Source organism: Lepisma saccharinum, chromosome 24, assembly GCF_977018435.1.
Source record: "Lepisma saccharinum chromosome 24, izLepSacc3.1, whole genome shotgun sequence".
NCBI classification, from domain to species: domain Eukaryota; kingdom Metazoa; phylum Arthropoda; class Insecta; order Zygentoma; family Lepismatidae; genus Lepisma; species Lepisma saccharinum.
The window spans coordinates 45,802,152-45,817,179 of NC_139252.1; the positions used below are offsets into that span (position 1 = coordinate 45,802,152).

Genomic DNA, 15,028 nt, shown 5'->3' on the forward strand with positions numbered 1-15,028 from the left:
TAAGTTCTTGCACAATGGTCCTCTTAAATAAAACATAAACCAATACTTTTCCAGCATTTTGTCTTTCACAGGGTCTGCATAAATGCCATGCACACTTTCATGGGGTCTTATTATCCTGGAAGTCATGCAAAATTCAAAGTTTCTATTTATTTTTCACCAATATTGTGTGAAAAACTGTTATTTTGTGATTCATAATAGGTATTTTACATTTCTGGCGTAATCTTGAATATTCTAAAGCAAAACTCTGTTAAGCTGATGCTTATAATTCGAATGGAATACTCATTCACTAATATTAAACAAGTTCTAAAAAAATGTATCAGTATTGGTTCAAAGTGGTATCGGATCATCCCTAGTTCTCACATTCAGAGTTATACAGTGAAACATAATTTTATGTTTTTCAGCGCACCATGCTGAAAAAAAACTTAAAATGCAGGAAAATGTAAAAGGAAACTTTTGTAACATTTTGTTTGATGTTGAGACCATCAAGACTGAATGTATAATGCAGCAAAATGTAAAATCGAGATTCCACTGTATTGACTTGCTGAAATAGCCCAGCTATTTGACAGGCAAAACTTTGTTTTAACTATACTTTATGCTCAGATAGGCTAATTGCGACTGGGCCTACAGTTTAAAGTGAAATTCAAAGCAATGCACGGTGGCTAGGTATGGATCCACTGATTACATGGTGACAGAACAAAAGTCGATCCCCGGCCGGTTCAAATCCGGGAACTTTTCTAACGATGGAAGCGGCCCCGGCACCCACCCAGCGTCGAATAACATGGGTACCTGGGGGAAACCCTGGGGGGTAAAGGCAGTCAGGGGCGTGATGCTGATCACATCACCCCCACTCACGACCGGATCAAGAAAGTGTGGGGCGTTACCCCCACACCCCCTATACGCCTTCATGGCGTGGTGCTATGCACAGGGGAGCACTTTACTTTTCTTTATTGTCAAGAATTAATAAGGGGTATCAACATTTGTATAAGCCACACAAATTAACCTGTTACATTGTTTTGTCAGGAGAGATATGTAAGTGTATCATGGTAAAATGTAAAGCTAATCAAGGGTTCTCAGGTTCGATACACAGCGAAGGTACACAGTGGTTCGGTTCAACTGTAGGTCCAGCCTATCTGTGCCTAAAGTGAACTTAAAAACTGAAAACTCAAAATGTAAAGCCAGAAAAATGTTCAGCTGCATAATTACCTGATTTTGCAAAAAGCTTTTTCAAGACATACTCGTCCTGCTTGGCATTTCTTTCTGCTTCTTCATCAGAGTTTTTGTCCTTGAAGACATCCTGACCAACAAGGTGAGACACGTTCTGCCCTTCAAACATGCCATCTTTAGTTTTCTTACGCCTTTTCTTCTTTTTCGATTTCTTCTTAATAAACTTGTCTTTACTACTCTTCTCCTTATCTCTCACATCTTCCTCTTCGTCGCATTCACCTTCCTCCTTCTCCATTTCAATCGAAGTTTGTTTGTTTGAATCAGAGCTACTTTTATCATTATTCGTGGCCCCTGTGGCATTTTTCTCTGTAATCTGCTTGCTAAGTTTCTGTGCCAACTCCTTCATCAGTCTGATCTTCTCATCAGAAAATCCAGTTCTTTCTTTTGTTTTTTCATTCTTGTTCTTCACTTCTGAAAACTTCCTGCTTTCGTCTTTCAGTCTTTTAACGTTCACCTTGACTTCCAATCCTGTGCCAGCAAAAATTGCAGATGTTTCCGTACCGGTCTTTTCTCCCTCCTTCAACGTGAAAAGTTCAAGGAGATCATTCGACTTGAAGAAGCGCCTCTGTTTTGGATCCTTCAGAACTTTATTCGTGAGGAACTGCTTGAAGATCTGGCGATGGTATATCTTCTCCTCGATTGTACCAGCAGTGACTAAACGGTAGACGGTAACTTGGTTCTGCTGTCCGATCCTCCATGCTCGTTCCCTTGCTTGCGTGTCTGTTGCTGGATTCCAATCTGGGTCATAGATTATCACTCTGTTGGCACCCGTCAGGTTCACACCAAGGCCACCAACACGGGTTGTCAACAAGAAGATGAAGTAACTAGGATCCTGTAACAAAAACATGTCTTACACTTACTGTCAATTGTAACACTAAGGGAACGCAAGGATGGGACAGGCTAATAATGACATGAATTCAGTGTGAAAAATTTTGCGTTCATGGGAAAATCAGTGATGAATGACAACTTCTATAACATTTAAATTTTTGATCCTCCTGTCGAAGTACTGCTTCAAATGCTCCAGCTACCTACGGAAGTTGTTCAATTCATACAACTAGTATTTGTACTTATGCTTCACTTTTCTTCTTCTCTAAGCTAATCGCAGCAATGAGCACGAATGCTCAATTCATGAATTAGATGCAGCAACAAATACAATGACCCATCCATGCCTTAACTAGGATTCCTGGCTTAATAGAATAACACACTAACCACTCTACCACAGGAATAAACTGACGAGAAATAAAAAGAAAGATACAATAGAGCATTTGGTAACAGCATAATTTATGTTACAAAGAGGAAGGAATATAGTTTTGCACATGTGATGAATTTACCACCTGGATTTGAGCTTCCATTTTTCAAGTTTCAACTATAATTGTTTTATAATATTTCGAGCAGGGAACGGACATGCATACTTGATACTCATCATCAGCATTGGAGTACCAGTTTAGCAATAAAACTATTAACATCAATTCATAAATAACCTGTAACAAGGTGCAAATTTCTCCATTCCTTTTAGTATTTTTCAGTAATTTAAAATTATAATTCATATGGCCTGCTTTTTAAAAGTAATTCCGCTAATATGCAGTTCTTTTTCCACCTGCACTTCAACCATTCAGTTTCACAAAGTATGTTTTAAGTTCACTTTGTGCAGAGATAGGCTAATCAAAGACAGGATTTATAATTTAAAGTGTGATCCAAACCACTACATGTCTTCACCGGAAATCGAACCTGGAACTTCTTGATTACAAGATGACAATGTTACAAACTTTTACTGCTGAAGTTCTACGGTTCTTTGTAATGCTGGGCCATCCATCACCTATTCTATTCACTATTCCTCTTCGCTGAAGTTTTGTTCCCACGATTTATGTATGCTGCCATAACCTTCGACATGATTCACTTTGCTACACCAAATAAAGTGTCAGTCTTCGTTACTGATGCACCAACTAAACATGCTGCAATAATCAGTACTGCCAACTCAGAACAAATTAACCTTCCCTTAGCAGTGTGTTGCCATTAATCTTTCCACCCCATGTATGTGATATGTTCAAACACTACCATCATAAAGAGTTAATATATATATATATATGGACGAAACCTCCACCCCTTGAACTTTACGATCAACAATAACCATAATTCCTCCACCCAAAACTCCGATTTCACAGTTGCCATCCATACCAACAGTCATAATACCACCTTTAACAACTGTTTCCGTGTGGCCATCATCCACCTTTACCCCCCCCCCCCCACATCTTTCTGCAGGCGATGGGGAAAGGGCCTATATATCAGGCATGCACGCTACTATACCCCCCAGACTCAACCTAGCCAACCAATAACCCTTTCCCCTTCTCCCTGAAACCACACACCATGCAGCAAACACTGGTGAAAGTACATTTGTTGACTATTAACTGTCTCTGGCAACACTGTACAGACTCTACCGTCAGTATTCCGTGTCCCTGCACTACGTAACACTGTGATACTTACATGTAGTAAGTACAATGCGGTAAATACTGCAAAATATCAACTTATTTCTTTTTGTTTGGTAAGTGTTCACTGTCTCCTTCATAATTTGTGTTTATCCGCCCTTCTGACACTTTTTCTCATCCTATTCCTGTGTTTATATATATATTAAAAGGCTAATTACAATTTCTTACCCACATTAAATTCTAGTTACCTGATTGAACTTATTGATGAGTGGCTGCCTTGCACTAATCGCTGTCCCTCCATCCAGCTTCATGTAGGTGTAGCCTTGCTTCTGGATGAACAGCTCTAGGATACACATCATCTGCAACATCAAACGCTCATTTCACAAATCTGCTGAAACTGGTTTCATGCTGTCAGTACAAATTTTGTCACACTTAAAGAGGCAAGATTGCCAAATGAGGACATTAGGTTCCTGTTAACCAGTCTCCCTCCCTTTTAACTATTAATTAATTGAATTTCTACCAAAATAAATGCAATATGTAGAACTATAATTGCTACTGTCCCGCACTTTCATATTTGAATTTGAATTTTTGGGTGCGTCAGAACTTAAGGCTATTTTGCACCCGTCAGGCTATATGGGGTCCAGCCCCGCCTTATTTAAATTAACTGCAATGTCTTTAACTAAAATATTAAAACATTCTGACTTAGGTTAAAAGCTGAGTCTGTAAAGGGTGACTCAGCACAAACAGGACAAAACAGAGAGGCCAGAGCCTCGTTAGCCTGCAAAAATGCAGTCCAGGGTGTACTATGTGGAAGTGAGGTTGACAATTGGGTGTCCTACATGGAATTATCACCCCTTATATCCCTTATTGTCATATTTGTTTGGTACATAATTTGTAATAATATTAACTTTGGATGTTGATAAAAAGACAGAAGAATGTGAATGATTATAATGATTCACATTCTTTCAGCAACGCAATCTTTTTATCAATGATTCAGCATGACGAACATGTGATATATCTTCAACTAACACATGAGAAACATTTTCTTCTTCTTCTTTTGTAACACTCGTGTTTACCTGTTTGCTCTGCGTGAAGAGCAAGACCCTGTGTCCCTGCTTCTGCCAAATCCTCAGCAGAGCATCCACAACAATCATCTTTCCAGCTTTCTTCCAGTGTCCATAGCGTTCCTCCTCTGGCAACGCCTCCTCATCATCCTAAAGGAAGAGGAACAGAAGTTACTTCAAAATGTTTCAGTTCTGTTTTTCATTCATTCTGATAATGACCAGACAAAAATAGAACTGACAAATTTGGGATTGGATTTCTCTTATTTCGTTTCACTTTTCTGCCTCTTTAGGCTAATCTGAGTTACGAGGAAGAATGAAGATTAGATGAAATTGGAGGAAAGCTCACAAACAAATGCCCAAGCAGGGACTTTAACCTGGAATAAAGGTTCATCCACATTTTTCTACCTGAAGGGGTGTAAGGTTGTTTTTAGAGTAGAAAATAATCGTATATTTTGGTTTTGGCAACATTTTTACTGAGCTTTCACTAATATTGGGCATGTTGATTGGTTTCAGTTATTTTACTTCATTTTCTGCCACTTTTGGCTACCACGAAAATGAGTATGAGTGATGATTTGGATTGATTTGTTGTTTTAAGTCCACTTTATGCACAGTAAGGCTAATCGGGACTGGATCTACAGTTTAAAGTGGGATCCGAACCACTATGTGCCTCCATCGGGAATCGAACCCGGGACCCCTTGATTACAAGGCGATGACGCTATCACTGCACCATCGAGGAGGTCGAGTATGAGTGATGAAAGTGATGAAGGCACACTCACAAAGAACAAGCATGTCCAGAATGGGATTCAAACCCAGGAATGTGGTGTTGATCACTCAACGTAGTCAACCATCAAGTACTGATGTAGAAGTTAGAAGACAAAAGGCAAAAATCGAGAATCAATGTAAGTGTAGATCCAGAAAATAAAATGAACAAACAAATAACCAGTAAATGCAGTAGAACCCCAATTTTACGTTTTTGCACATTATACATTCAATTGTGATGGTCCCAACATAGCAAAATGTTTGTAAAAAAATTCCTAGATTTTATATTTTTTCTGCATTTTCAGTTTTTTCAGCTAGGTCGCCTAAAAAACATAAAATAAAGGCTCCACTGTAAATAAAAAAAATAAGGAATATAAAATTTTAGTTCCTAAGTGTTCTGTAAGCAATAAAAAGTAGGAATATAACAGATATCTTGGTACTCTATATGTATCAGTCACATATGTATATCGGTGTGCAAAATTGTGCCATGTTGTTAGTATTTTTAAGAATATAATGGTAAACTCAGCATTTGCAATTTCTGTTTTTCCTCCAAGACAAAGCCCATTACAGTAACCTGATTAAGGAACCATTTACGTATTCATGGAACATTTACAATTTCATATCAATCCATATCTATGAAAAAGTGACAATCATATGAGGCGCATCCAGAAAGTAAGTTCCGATGGACTGTAAAATGAAAGACGAACATCAGAAGACAATGATTTTATTACTGTGGAGTTAGTGATACATAACCTACTTTTCAACATATGCACCATCCTTGTTGAGGCATTTGTCGTAACGTGGCACCAGTTTTTGTATGCCCATGTCAAAGAATTCTGCCGCCAAGGACTGGAACCATCGCACATACAACTTGCAAAACTGCAGTCGCTGGGTGACAATCTCATACAGCAGGGAACGGAAGATCTGCAGAAATTGACATGACAGTTCGGACAGTGTGAACCGCTGGTTCTGCGGCATTGCCTGCTGCACACTTTCCACCAATTCAGGTGTCACCCTGGACGGTCGGCCACTACGGTATTCGCCGTACACATTGCTGCGGCCTGCTGTGAATTTTCTGCACCATCTTCGGACCATTCCTGCACTCATGACATTCTGTCTATACACTTCACACAACTACCGGTGGATATCTGCTGCCGACAGCTTCTTAGCGTGGAAAAACCTGATTACCGTGCGTACCTCGCACTCGGCAGGAGACTGTATGCACGCAGTCATGTTTCCCGTAACACAGTTCCATCACCATTGACTTTACACAACTGCGCTCGCGCCAGCTTATGGCTACGTGTTTCTCGTCCACTCCTGCGCAAGCGCATCCCGCTCTGACCACTTGTGCCATCTTAGGGGAACTTTTGGAACTTACTTTCTGAATGCACCTCGTAGTGAAAGATCAGTAAAAGAAATACTACTTACCCCTTTAAGTAACTTTGGTCCCCCAGAGTAAAGATCAGGGTGATTGCATATTTTGCGGAGGTGGATGAGACCAACGAACACCATCACTCTGCCGTCCAGAATATTTTTGACTTCACCTGAATCCAAGTAACCCTGGTAATACATCCGCTGCTCATCAGTCAAGCGGCAAAATAACACCTGGAAGAAACAATATTCATTGCAGCTTTCTTGTACAATTGTGCATTCCATACTAAAAATTACAAACAGTTGTAGATAATTTGCAGACTGGTTAGGAAATTTATCTTCACTTTTCAACAGTTGCAATATAAGATATCATTTCCGAAATTACAGTCCCTACTGCCTCTACAGGCAATACTCACCTGTTCACTTTTGCTTGGAAGCTTGACGTGAACCTTCACATCGTCTTTCATTCTGCGCAACAGGTACGGGCTAATGGTATCTTTGAGAATAGTTGCACATCGAAATGCTGTGGCAACCTGCAAAGAAATACAATATGTGAAACAAAAGTGCAGTTTCTTTTAACACTTCCTCCCCCCTGTTCAAATAAATATGTCTATTCTTTAGCCCCAAATAAGTGTGCCAAACTGGACAAGTGTGCTTCTAAATGTTACCACAAATAATACTTCAATTATTCTACTTTGAACTAGCAATGGCCAAAAATATCTGCAATCTTGATTCTGGAAAATTGAAAATCCGGATTTCGGAGGAATTCTGGATTTTCATGTCAGAGGATGTAACACATTATAAATCTGTAGAAAGAGGACATCTTTTAGATTTCAGAAAAAGTTTGGTAAATAACAACAAACTTAAAAACACATTTTCTATGAAAAACAGAAAAAACTACAGTCTATATGGTAAAACAAGATATTTTCGGGCAAGTCTGCTAAGTGTTAAAGAAAATCTCAGATACATTCTCAAAATAAACAGTGGGAAGCTCACCTGCACCTCAGAAGCATTGGCATAGCCACCCTGAGTGATGGGTACAGCAAATTCAGCCAGGAACACAGGAAGCGTTCCAAGCTTTCCCGGAAAGATGAAGTCGAACAGAGACCACAGTTCCTTCAGGTTGTTCTGCATTGGGGAACCAGACAGAATCAGACGATACGGGCTCCGGAACTGCTTTACAGCCAACGTCACCTTGTAGACAATGCAGAAAAAAATCACATAAACATATAATTCATATATCCTGGTATAGTACAGTAAAAAAATATGTAGCCCCTTTTTCAAAGGCAAATCCTGTTGCAGTCACTTGGCCACAGACCACGGAAAACTTACAACTTTACATTACAACATTATATTGGTTGTTAGTATCGATAAATTTTATGTTGGTAGTTTATCAGTATTGGCAAAATTTCATATTTCACTTTTCAATTTCTAATTTCATCTCTAATTTTTAATGATATTTTCATAAGCGCCAATTACTTTATGTGTTCAGTCTATGACCTATACTTATGTTATGCTTTTCACTTCTGTATTGATCATAAAATGTTGAATACATAGACAAAGGCTCGATTCGGTTTACACTACCTGGGCATCTGGATTTCTGATCTTGTGGCCTTCGTCCAGTATAATGTAGTGCCAATCGTGTTTCAACAATGTCTCCTGATGCTGAACAACTCCAACGTACGATGAAATCAGAATACCATTGTTTCTGTTGATATTTCTGATGAGTGAATCCCTAGTTCCTGAAAAAAAGAAGCACATTACTCACTCCAGTGTCATTCCATGTCAAATCATACAGAAAAAGTTGCAAATGTAACCCACTTCTCAGATTTTTGGTTTAGGAAATACTGGTGTAAAATAGCCGAAATACCCCCCCCCCCCAAAAAAAAAATTAAATATTTTATTCATTATTTCCAGACCTCATTGCTATTCACTCAATGGTTAGAATTCGTTGAAAATTTGCATTTGTCTTCAGGAATAACAAAAGAAGTGAATTTTTCCTTGAAATTCAATTGTTCTTCATTCCAAGTAGAAGGTAAAAATAGAACTCACCAACATGAGAGCCTGACTCATGAAGTATAGCAACTCTGAACGGAGGCCACCACTGATGGAATTCCTTTGTCCACTGGTGCATGAGAGTTGTAGGACAAACAATTATGCATGGACCCAATCCTCTGAACCTACAGAAACAGAATGCAAATATTTTAAGCATCCATCTGAAGAATTTCTTGCCTATTTGTACTTTCTATTTCTAATATGTATACTAGTTTGTTATATCTTCTGTATTAGCATATGATGGAAAATGGAGAAATTTTAATTGAAAAATGATGAACAGTTTGAATTTGGATTTCTTGCTCAAAAGTCCAAAATCAACCCGTTCATCACAATCGTTATATTACTCATTCTATGAAGCAGACAAAAATTAAAACAAACTTGAAAGAAGCAGTGTCACTACATTTTACTCCTTATAGTGCATATATATGAGTAATGAAAATAACGATTGACTGACATTTGTAATATTTGTCATTAACTGTTCAATATTTACAATGTTTCCAAATGTTACATCATCACACATTTTTATGATAATAGTAAGAACAACCACCCATGGTGCAACAGCCTTTTAGGGCCAAGGCTTAACTTCCAAAAGCCGACATCACTCCCACATGCCTCAGCAAAGGTGGGTAATCATCCAAGAAGTTACAGGGTGTCATGTCGTCAGGACAACGAACCCCCAATTATTGCTGTAGGTTTTGTATGACAGGGTTACGCTACTCATTCATAGCTCCCAAATTTCCTCACAATGGTGGTGGCCACTGGTCCCATACACACGCCGAAATCTCAGGAAAAGATGTTATGCTTCCCCCCCAGGAAAAGAATGACTACAGTGCAGAGCAGTTCCATTATGAGTTATTGTTTTTCATTGTCACCATAAAAATGGTCTGAACACCATTCCATGCTGAACTTCCAAGTCTTTTCTGGTTGCTAGTGACTAGGAGGCTATGCAAATTAACTAACCACAGACATTGCTAAAAACAAAATGATTCAGCTTCTAGAGACGTCTTTCTGTTTTACATTTAATTAAATTTAGGCACTCCTCTTGATGAATATCTGATTTGGTTTATTGTACTTTGCTTTTCTGCCATGTTTAGCTAATCGCAAAGATGATATGATGAAGGTTAGTTGAGTAATTGTTTTAAGTCAACTTATGCACATATAGGCTAATTGGGACTGGACCTACAATTTAAAGTGCGATCCGAACCACTGTGCCTCCACCAGGAATCAAATCTCCCCTTCACCATCGGGGAGGCTGATATGATGAAGGAACACTCAAAAAGAACACCCACGCCAGGATTCACACCCAGGCCCCCTGGCATCGTAGGGTGCTGTGCTAATCACGGACGTCGAAACCTGATGAATTTGGATGCAATTTCAAGTATTATAATTTCATGAATACACACTCAAGATATCAAACCAAAGGTACTCACGAACTATGCCTCAGAAGTGACCGACTGTAGCTAAGGCCAGCTAAAAAGGCGATCACTTGAATCGTCTTCCCAAGCCCCATTTCATCACCCAAAATCCCTCCACATCGTTTCTCACACAGCTCCCACATCCACCGGACCCCAACCTTCTGGTAGCTGCAAATAAACAAGTACAACAGGTTTTTTTTTAAAATTTAAATCTTAAAGTTCACAGTAATGTATACAATAAAAGATGCACACGAGACACAGTATGCAAGTAATTAAAATGTGTTCTATAAGCAAAAATGTGCAGGGGAAGTATAAGACGAAGTAAAATGATTGTGAACAAAGTCTGCATAGTGCATGGGTTCATGTAAAATGCATTTCCTCACCAAACACCCACAAAAATATTTGGTGTCCAAATATGTACTGAGCTACTGAAAAAACACTGGGCACATGTCTTCCATATGAAGCACAGAATGTTTGTGATTGCTGCAGTAAGAATTGGATATGTTTCTATTTAGGAATGGATGGACATGAAATTTTTGATGACACAAACAAAGTACAGGATGATTCATAAGTCTGTGAACATTTTAGAAATTTACTAGACAAACGATACAACTGATAGTAGTAATTCTGATGCTGATATAACGACAAACTCTATAATTTCATCTAAGTTTCTTGTAGACACTTCAGAAATGCTCTGTGTGTCCACCTTTACAGATGTGACAGATATCTAACATATATGGTATTTTGTTCCACATGCATGTTAGCATATCACGGTCGATCAGTGCCACAGCCACAGTAATATGGTTGCAAAGTTCCTGAAGATTAGCAGGGAGTGGAGGCACAAACACCTTTCACGAATGGTCAGAGGAAGAAGTCACAGCAGACAAGGTTGTTGCATATTCCAACACACAAAATGCCTTCTCACGTTCACTTGTCTCCTAGCGGCAAACCATGGTAACTATGCACTCTTGCGATTTACTACAAAACCTTGGATAGTTTGTCATTCTATTGGCATCAGAATTGCCACTATCCATTGCATAGTTTATCTGTGGTGAATTTATAACATGTTTAACAGACTTACAAATCACAATGTACTGATATAAAATTTTCCATTACTCGTTGGATCTCATAGAAGATTGCAAATGTTCTCTGAAAAACCTCAAAGGCTCATTCAACTGATTAATTATTACTACAATAAATACTGATTTGAAAAAAAAATAGTCATTTGGATTTGTATATATATTTCACAAACCATATTACTGAATTATGCCTTTGAACTCATAAAATTATGAATAATTTTACCGGGTAAAACAATAGACTGATATACCTATATCAGCCAATACTGATCAAGTTCCAATTAATCCGAACCATCCATCGTATTTATTTCCAGATGGCTCATCACACGTACATTTCATGCACTTTTATTTCTATTTGTATTTTTGTTATTGTGCATTGCTTTCTGCCACTTTTGACTAATTGCAATGACGAGGATGAGTGATGATGACTTGAACTTGGGAACTTCAGAAGTGAGATCAAAAGTTGATCAATCAGCATACTCCTAAATCCTAAAAAAATGTCCTTTTAAGGACCTGAATGGTTCATTTATTTCCTTAATTTTTCTAACTAGGTGACTGCAATATGTTTTACCTTTGAAAAACAAACTGCATATTCATAAAAATAATACCAAAATGGAAGAATTCTGCATTAAATTACACGTTATTTACAGACATATCAAATCAGTACAACTATCAGTAATTTTACCAATAAATCAATGTTAAAAAAGAATATGCTATTATATTTTAAAGTACTCACTTAAATAACTTGTTCCAAATTTTGTGTGGAATTCTGTAACCTTCATCAAATTCTTCACATCCACCATCATCATCATCATCACCACCAGCATTATCTTGATTCTTCTTCTGCTTCAGCTCATCTTCCCAGATTTTCAGCCTCTCTAAATAATCATCCATGTTTCCATCATCAATCTCTTTTCTACCTGCAAAAGCAACTACTGTCACAATCACTGAACATCACACTGTGGATCAATACGAAATTATTATAAATTAGGGATGGGCCAATATGAAATTTTGGTCGATACCGATAAAAAATTTACCGATAACCGATATTCTAACAATCCGATATAAAATTAGAAATGGTCTCTGAAGAACCTGAAAGGTTCATTGACCTCCTTAATAAATGTGTGTTTCAAGGTGACTGCAGTGCAAAAGAAATTGCATATTTAGACATTTACTTTTTTAGAAATTAGGGCATGGAGATTATCCATAAAAATTACAACAAAATGGCAAAATTTTGCATTAAATTATCAGATAATAATCGATATATATCGGATCGGTAAAATAATTTGTAATTTTACCGATATGCCTATATCGGTCAATACCGATAGAGTACTGATTAATCGGTCCCACCCTATTATAAATAAAATAAAGTATGAACATACATTTGACACAAGATGTCATATGTCTTGTGCTGATAAATACTAGGGCTAAGCTGATACCGACGCCAATGTATCAGTACCTGCCGATACCAGTGGTATCTAATTATTCTCAAAATTATGCAAAAATCGAAGTTTCCTTTTTCTTTTGCACCAGTTGTATGTGGAAAAAATTAATTATATGACAAGTAATTTAATATTGTGATGCAATTCCCAAATATTTTAAAGGAAAAATTGTAGGAAATTGATGCATATATTTAGAGTGCAATACTTGCACACATATTAATCTATATTTTGAACAACTTTTAATTGAAGGACTCGGGTGCAAAACATGGTAAATGACATTTTGGTAATTTTTGAGTTCATTAAGAAAAAAGGTTATTAGAAGCTATACTGTACATAAATTGTTTTCGTGTTGTGTGTACCAATTTCAGAAGGCTTCACTGAGTCCAATGCAAATTGTATGACATGGCAATTTCACTCGAAAATTGTACATAGCACATTTTACTTTGTAACTCAAAAACGACCAAAATGTCACTTACCATGTTTTACACCAGAGCCCTTCAATTATTATAATTTTCAAGTATCGGCGTTGGTTCAAAGTGGTATCGGATCAGCCCTAGTAAATACATTTTGCTTATAATCACAAATAGCACTATCATGTCCAAGATGGCTGATATTTTGTAATTTGTAGTGTAGTCAGTGATAAAGCATACTATGAGCACCAGTCTACACTAATATTTTATTACTTATAGCTTCATTACACTGCATTTAATACAAGGAAACTGAAATTCAAAATCCTAAGACAGTTACTGCAAACTTCCATTCCTGCCCAGTACTCGATCTTTGAATGCAACGAGGCATGCATGCCTACAATGTATGCTGAGAGGTTGGCCTCATGGTGCTTCCTATTAGGGTAAATAGTCTTCTTGTGACATTCACTTCCAGACAGGGATGGGAACTCATTGTGAAATACTACGAGGGTCACTCTGAAAGTTTTGAGAATGGAAGCCTTAAAATGAAAAAAACAAATATTCTTTCCATTACATCTTCTCAAAGTACTCTCCACCACACTCTATACAACGTGTCATCCGTTCAAACCACTTTTTGAATGCTGAACGCCATGCGTCATGCTACAAAGACTGTTCATATGCAGCCACCACTGCTTCAGGTGAGTCAAATCGACAACCACGAATGTTTTCTTTCATTTTAGGAAAAATCAAAAAAAATCACATGGGGCCAGATCTGGGCTGTAAGGGGGATGGTGTAATGTTTTGACTAGTGATTCGTTCAGAAAATCTGTTGTCTCCCTTGCGGTGTGAGCAGAGGAATTGTCATGATGCAGCAAGATTCCGCGCAGGCCTGTCTTTGGACGGTTCTTCCTCAACGCATCGAACACTTTGGGGAGACATTTTGTCGTGTACCATCTGGCAGTGACCGTTTTTTGTTCTTCAAGTGGAACTGTCACATTGTGCCCATGCCCACTAGCAGAGAAAAAAGAACAGATCATCTTTTTGCCAACACTTCTTGATCTCTTCATTTTTGTTGGAGGATCCTCCCCAGGGAAGACCCAGACTGATGACTGCCGCTTCGTTTCAGGATCATATTGGTATATCCAGCTTTCGTCACCTGTTACGATGTTAAAAATGTTTTTTGATCTTCCTCCATTGAATTTGCCCAACATTTCCTGGCACTAATCCACTCCTGTCTGCTAATTTGTTAGGTTGTGGGGGATCCAGCAACTGCAAATCTTCCTGACATGAAGTTTTTCATCCAGGATCTGTCAAACTGCTGCCAATCCAATATTTAGCCTTGTCTGAATCTGCACATATGTACATCGTTGACCTTCTCTCAACATTTGTTCAAATTTCGCCACATTTTCATCTGTTGTGGTTGTTGCAGTCCACCCTGAACAATCTTCATCTTCAAGGGAGTCCCTTCCACTCTCAAATTCTGCAAACCATAGATAGATGGTGGCTTGTGAAGGGCAAAGATCCCCAAATGCAGGGTGCAATCTTTCACTACACCCACTCTTGCCTAAACCAACTTTGAAGTCATAAAAAATCATATCACGGAAATGCTCTCATTCAGATCCATCCTTGCTCGAAACGTAACCTCAACTGATGCTGTGTAAACTATCATGCTGACTCAGCCCATTGTTGGAGCAAGTTGAAACTTTCAGAGTTTGCTATTGAAATGTTAATCTAAATATAGAAACACCAGCAGCATGTTGCGTTGGCTTATTGTTGTCGATTATCAAACCTT

General features: G+C 38.1%; 1 protein-coding gene across 6 annotated transcripts in view; it reads right to left on the bottom strand.

Moving 5' to 3' along the window:
* Positions 1–15,028, bottom strand: part of LOC145978250 (DNA excision repair protein ERCC-6-like) — a 64,594-nt gene that overhangs the window by 19,606 nt on the left and 29,960 nt on the right. For all 6 annotated transcript variants that reach the window (XM_083110740.1, XM_083110741.1, XM_083110738.1 and 3 more), the window contains exons 9-18: positions 12,124–12,307; positions 10,327–10,479; positions 8,894–9,021; positions 8,426–8,583; positions 7,838–8,035; positions 7,258–7,374; positions 6,899–7,075; positions 4,724–4,861; positions 3,896–4,006; positions 1,204–2,056 (exon numbers count right to left, since the gene is read on the bottom strand). In XM_083110740.1, the coding sequence (XP_082966866.1) occupies positions 1,204–2,056; positions 3,896–4,006; positions 4,724–4,861; positions 6,899–7,075; positions 7,258–7,374; positions 7,838–8,035; positions 8,426–8,583; positions 8,894–9,021; positions 10,327–10,479; positions 12,124–12,307 (2,217 nt within the window). The remainder of the gene's footprint in view (positions 1–1,203; positions 2,057–3,895; positions 4,007–4,723; positions 4,862–6,898; positions 7,076–7,257; positions 7,375–7,837; positions 8,036–8,425; positions 8,584–8,893; positions 9,022–10,326; positions 10,480–12,123; positions 12,308–15,028) is intronic.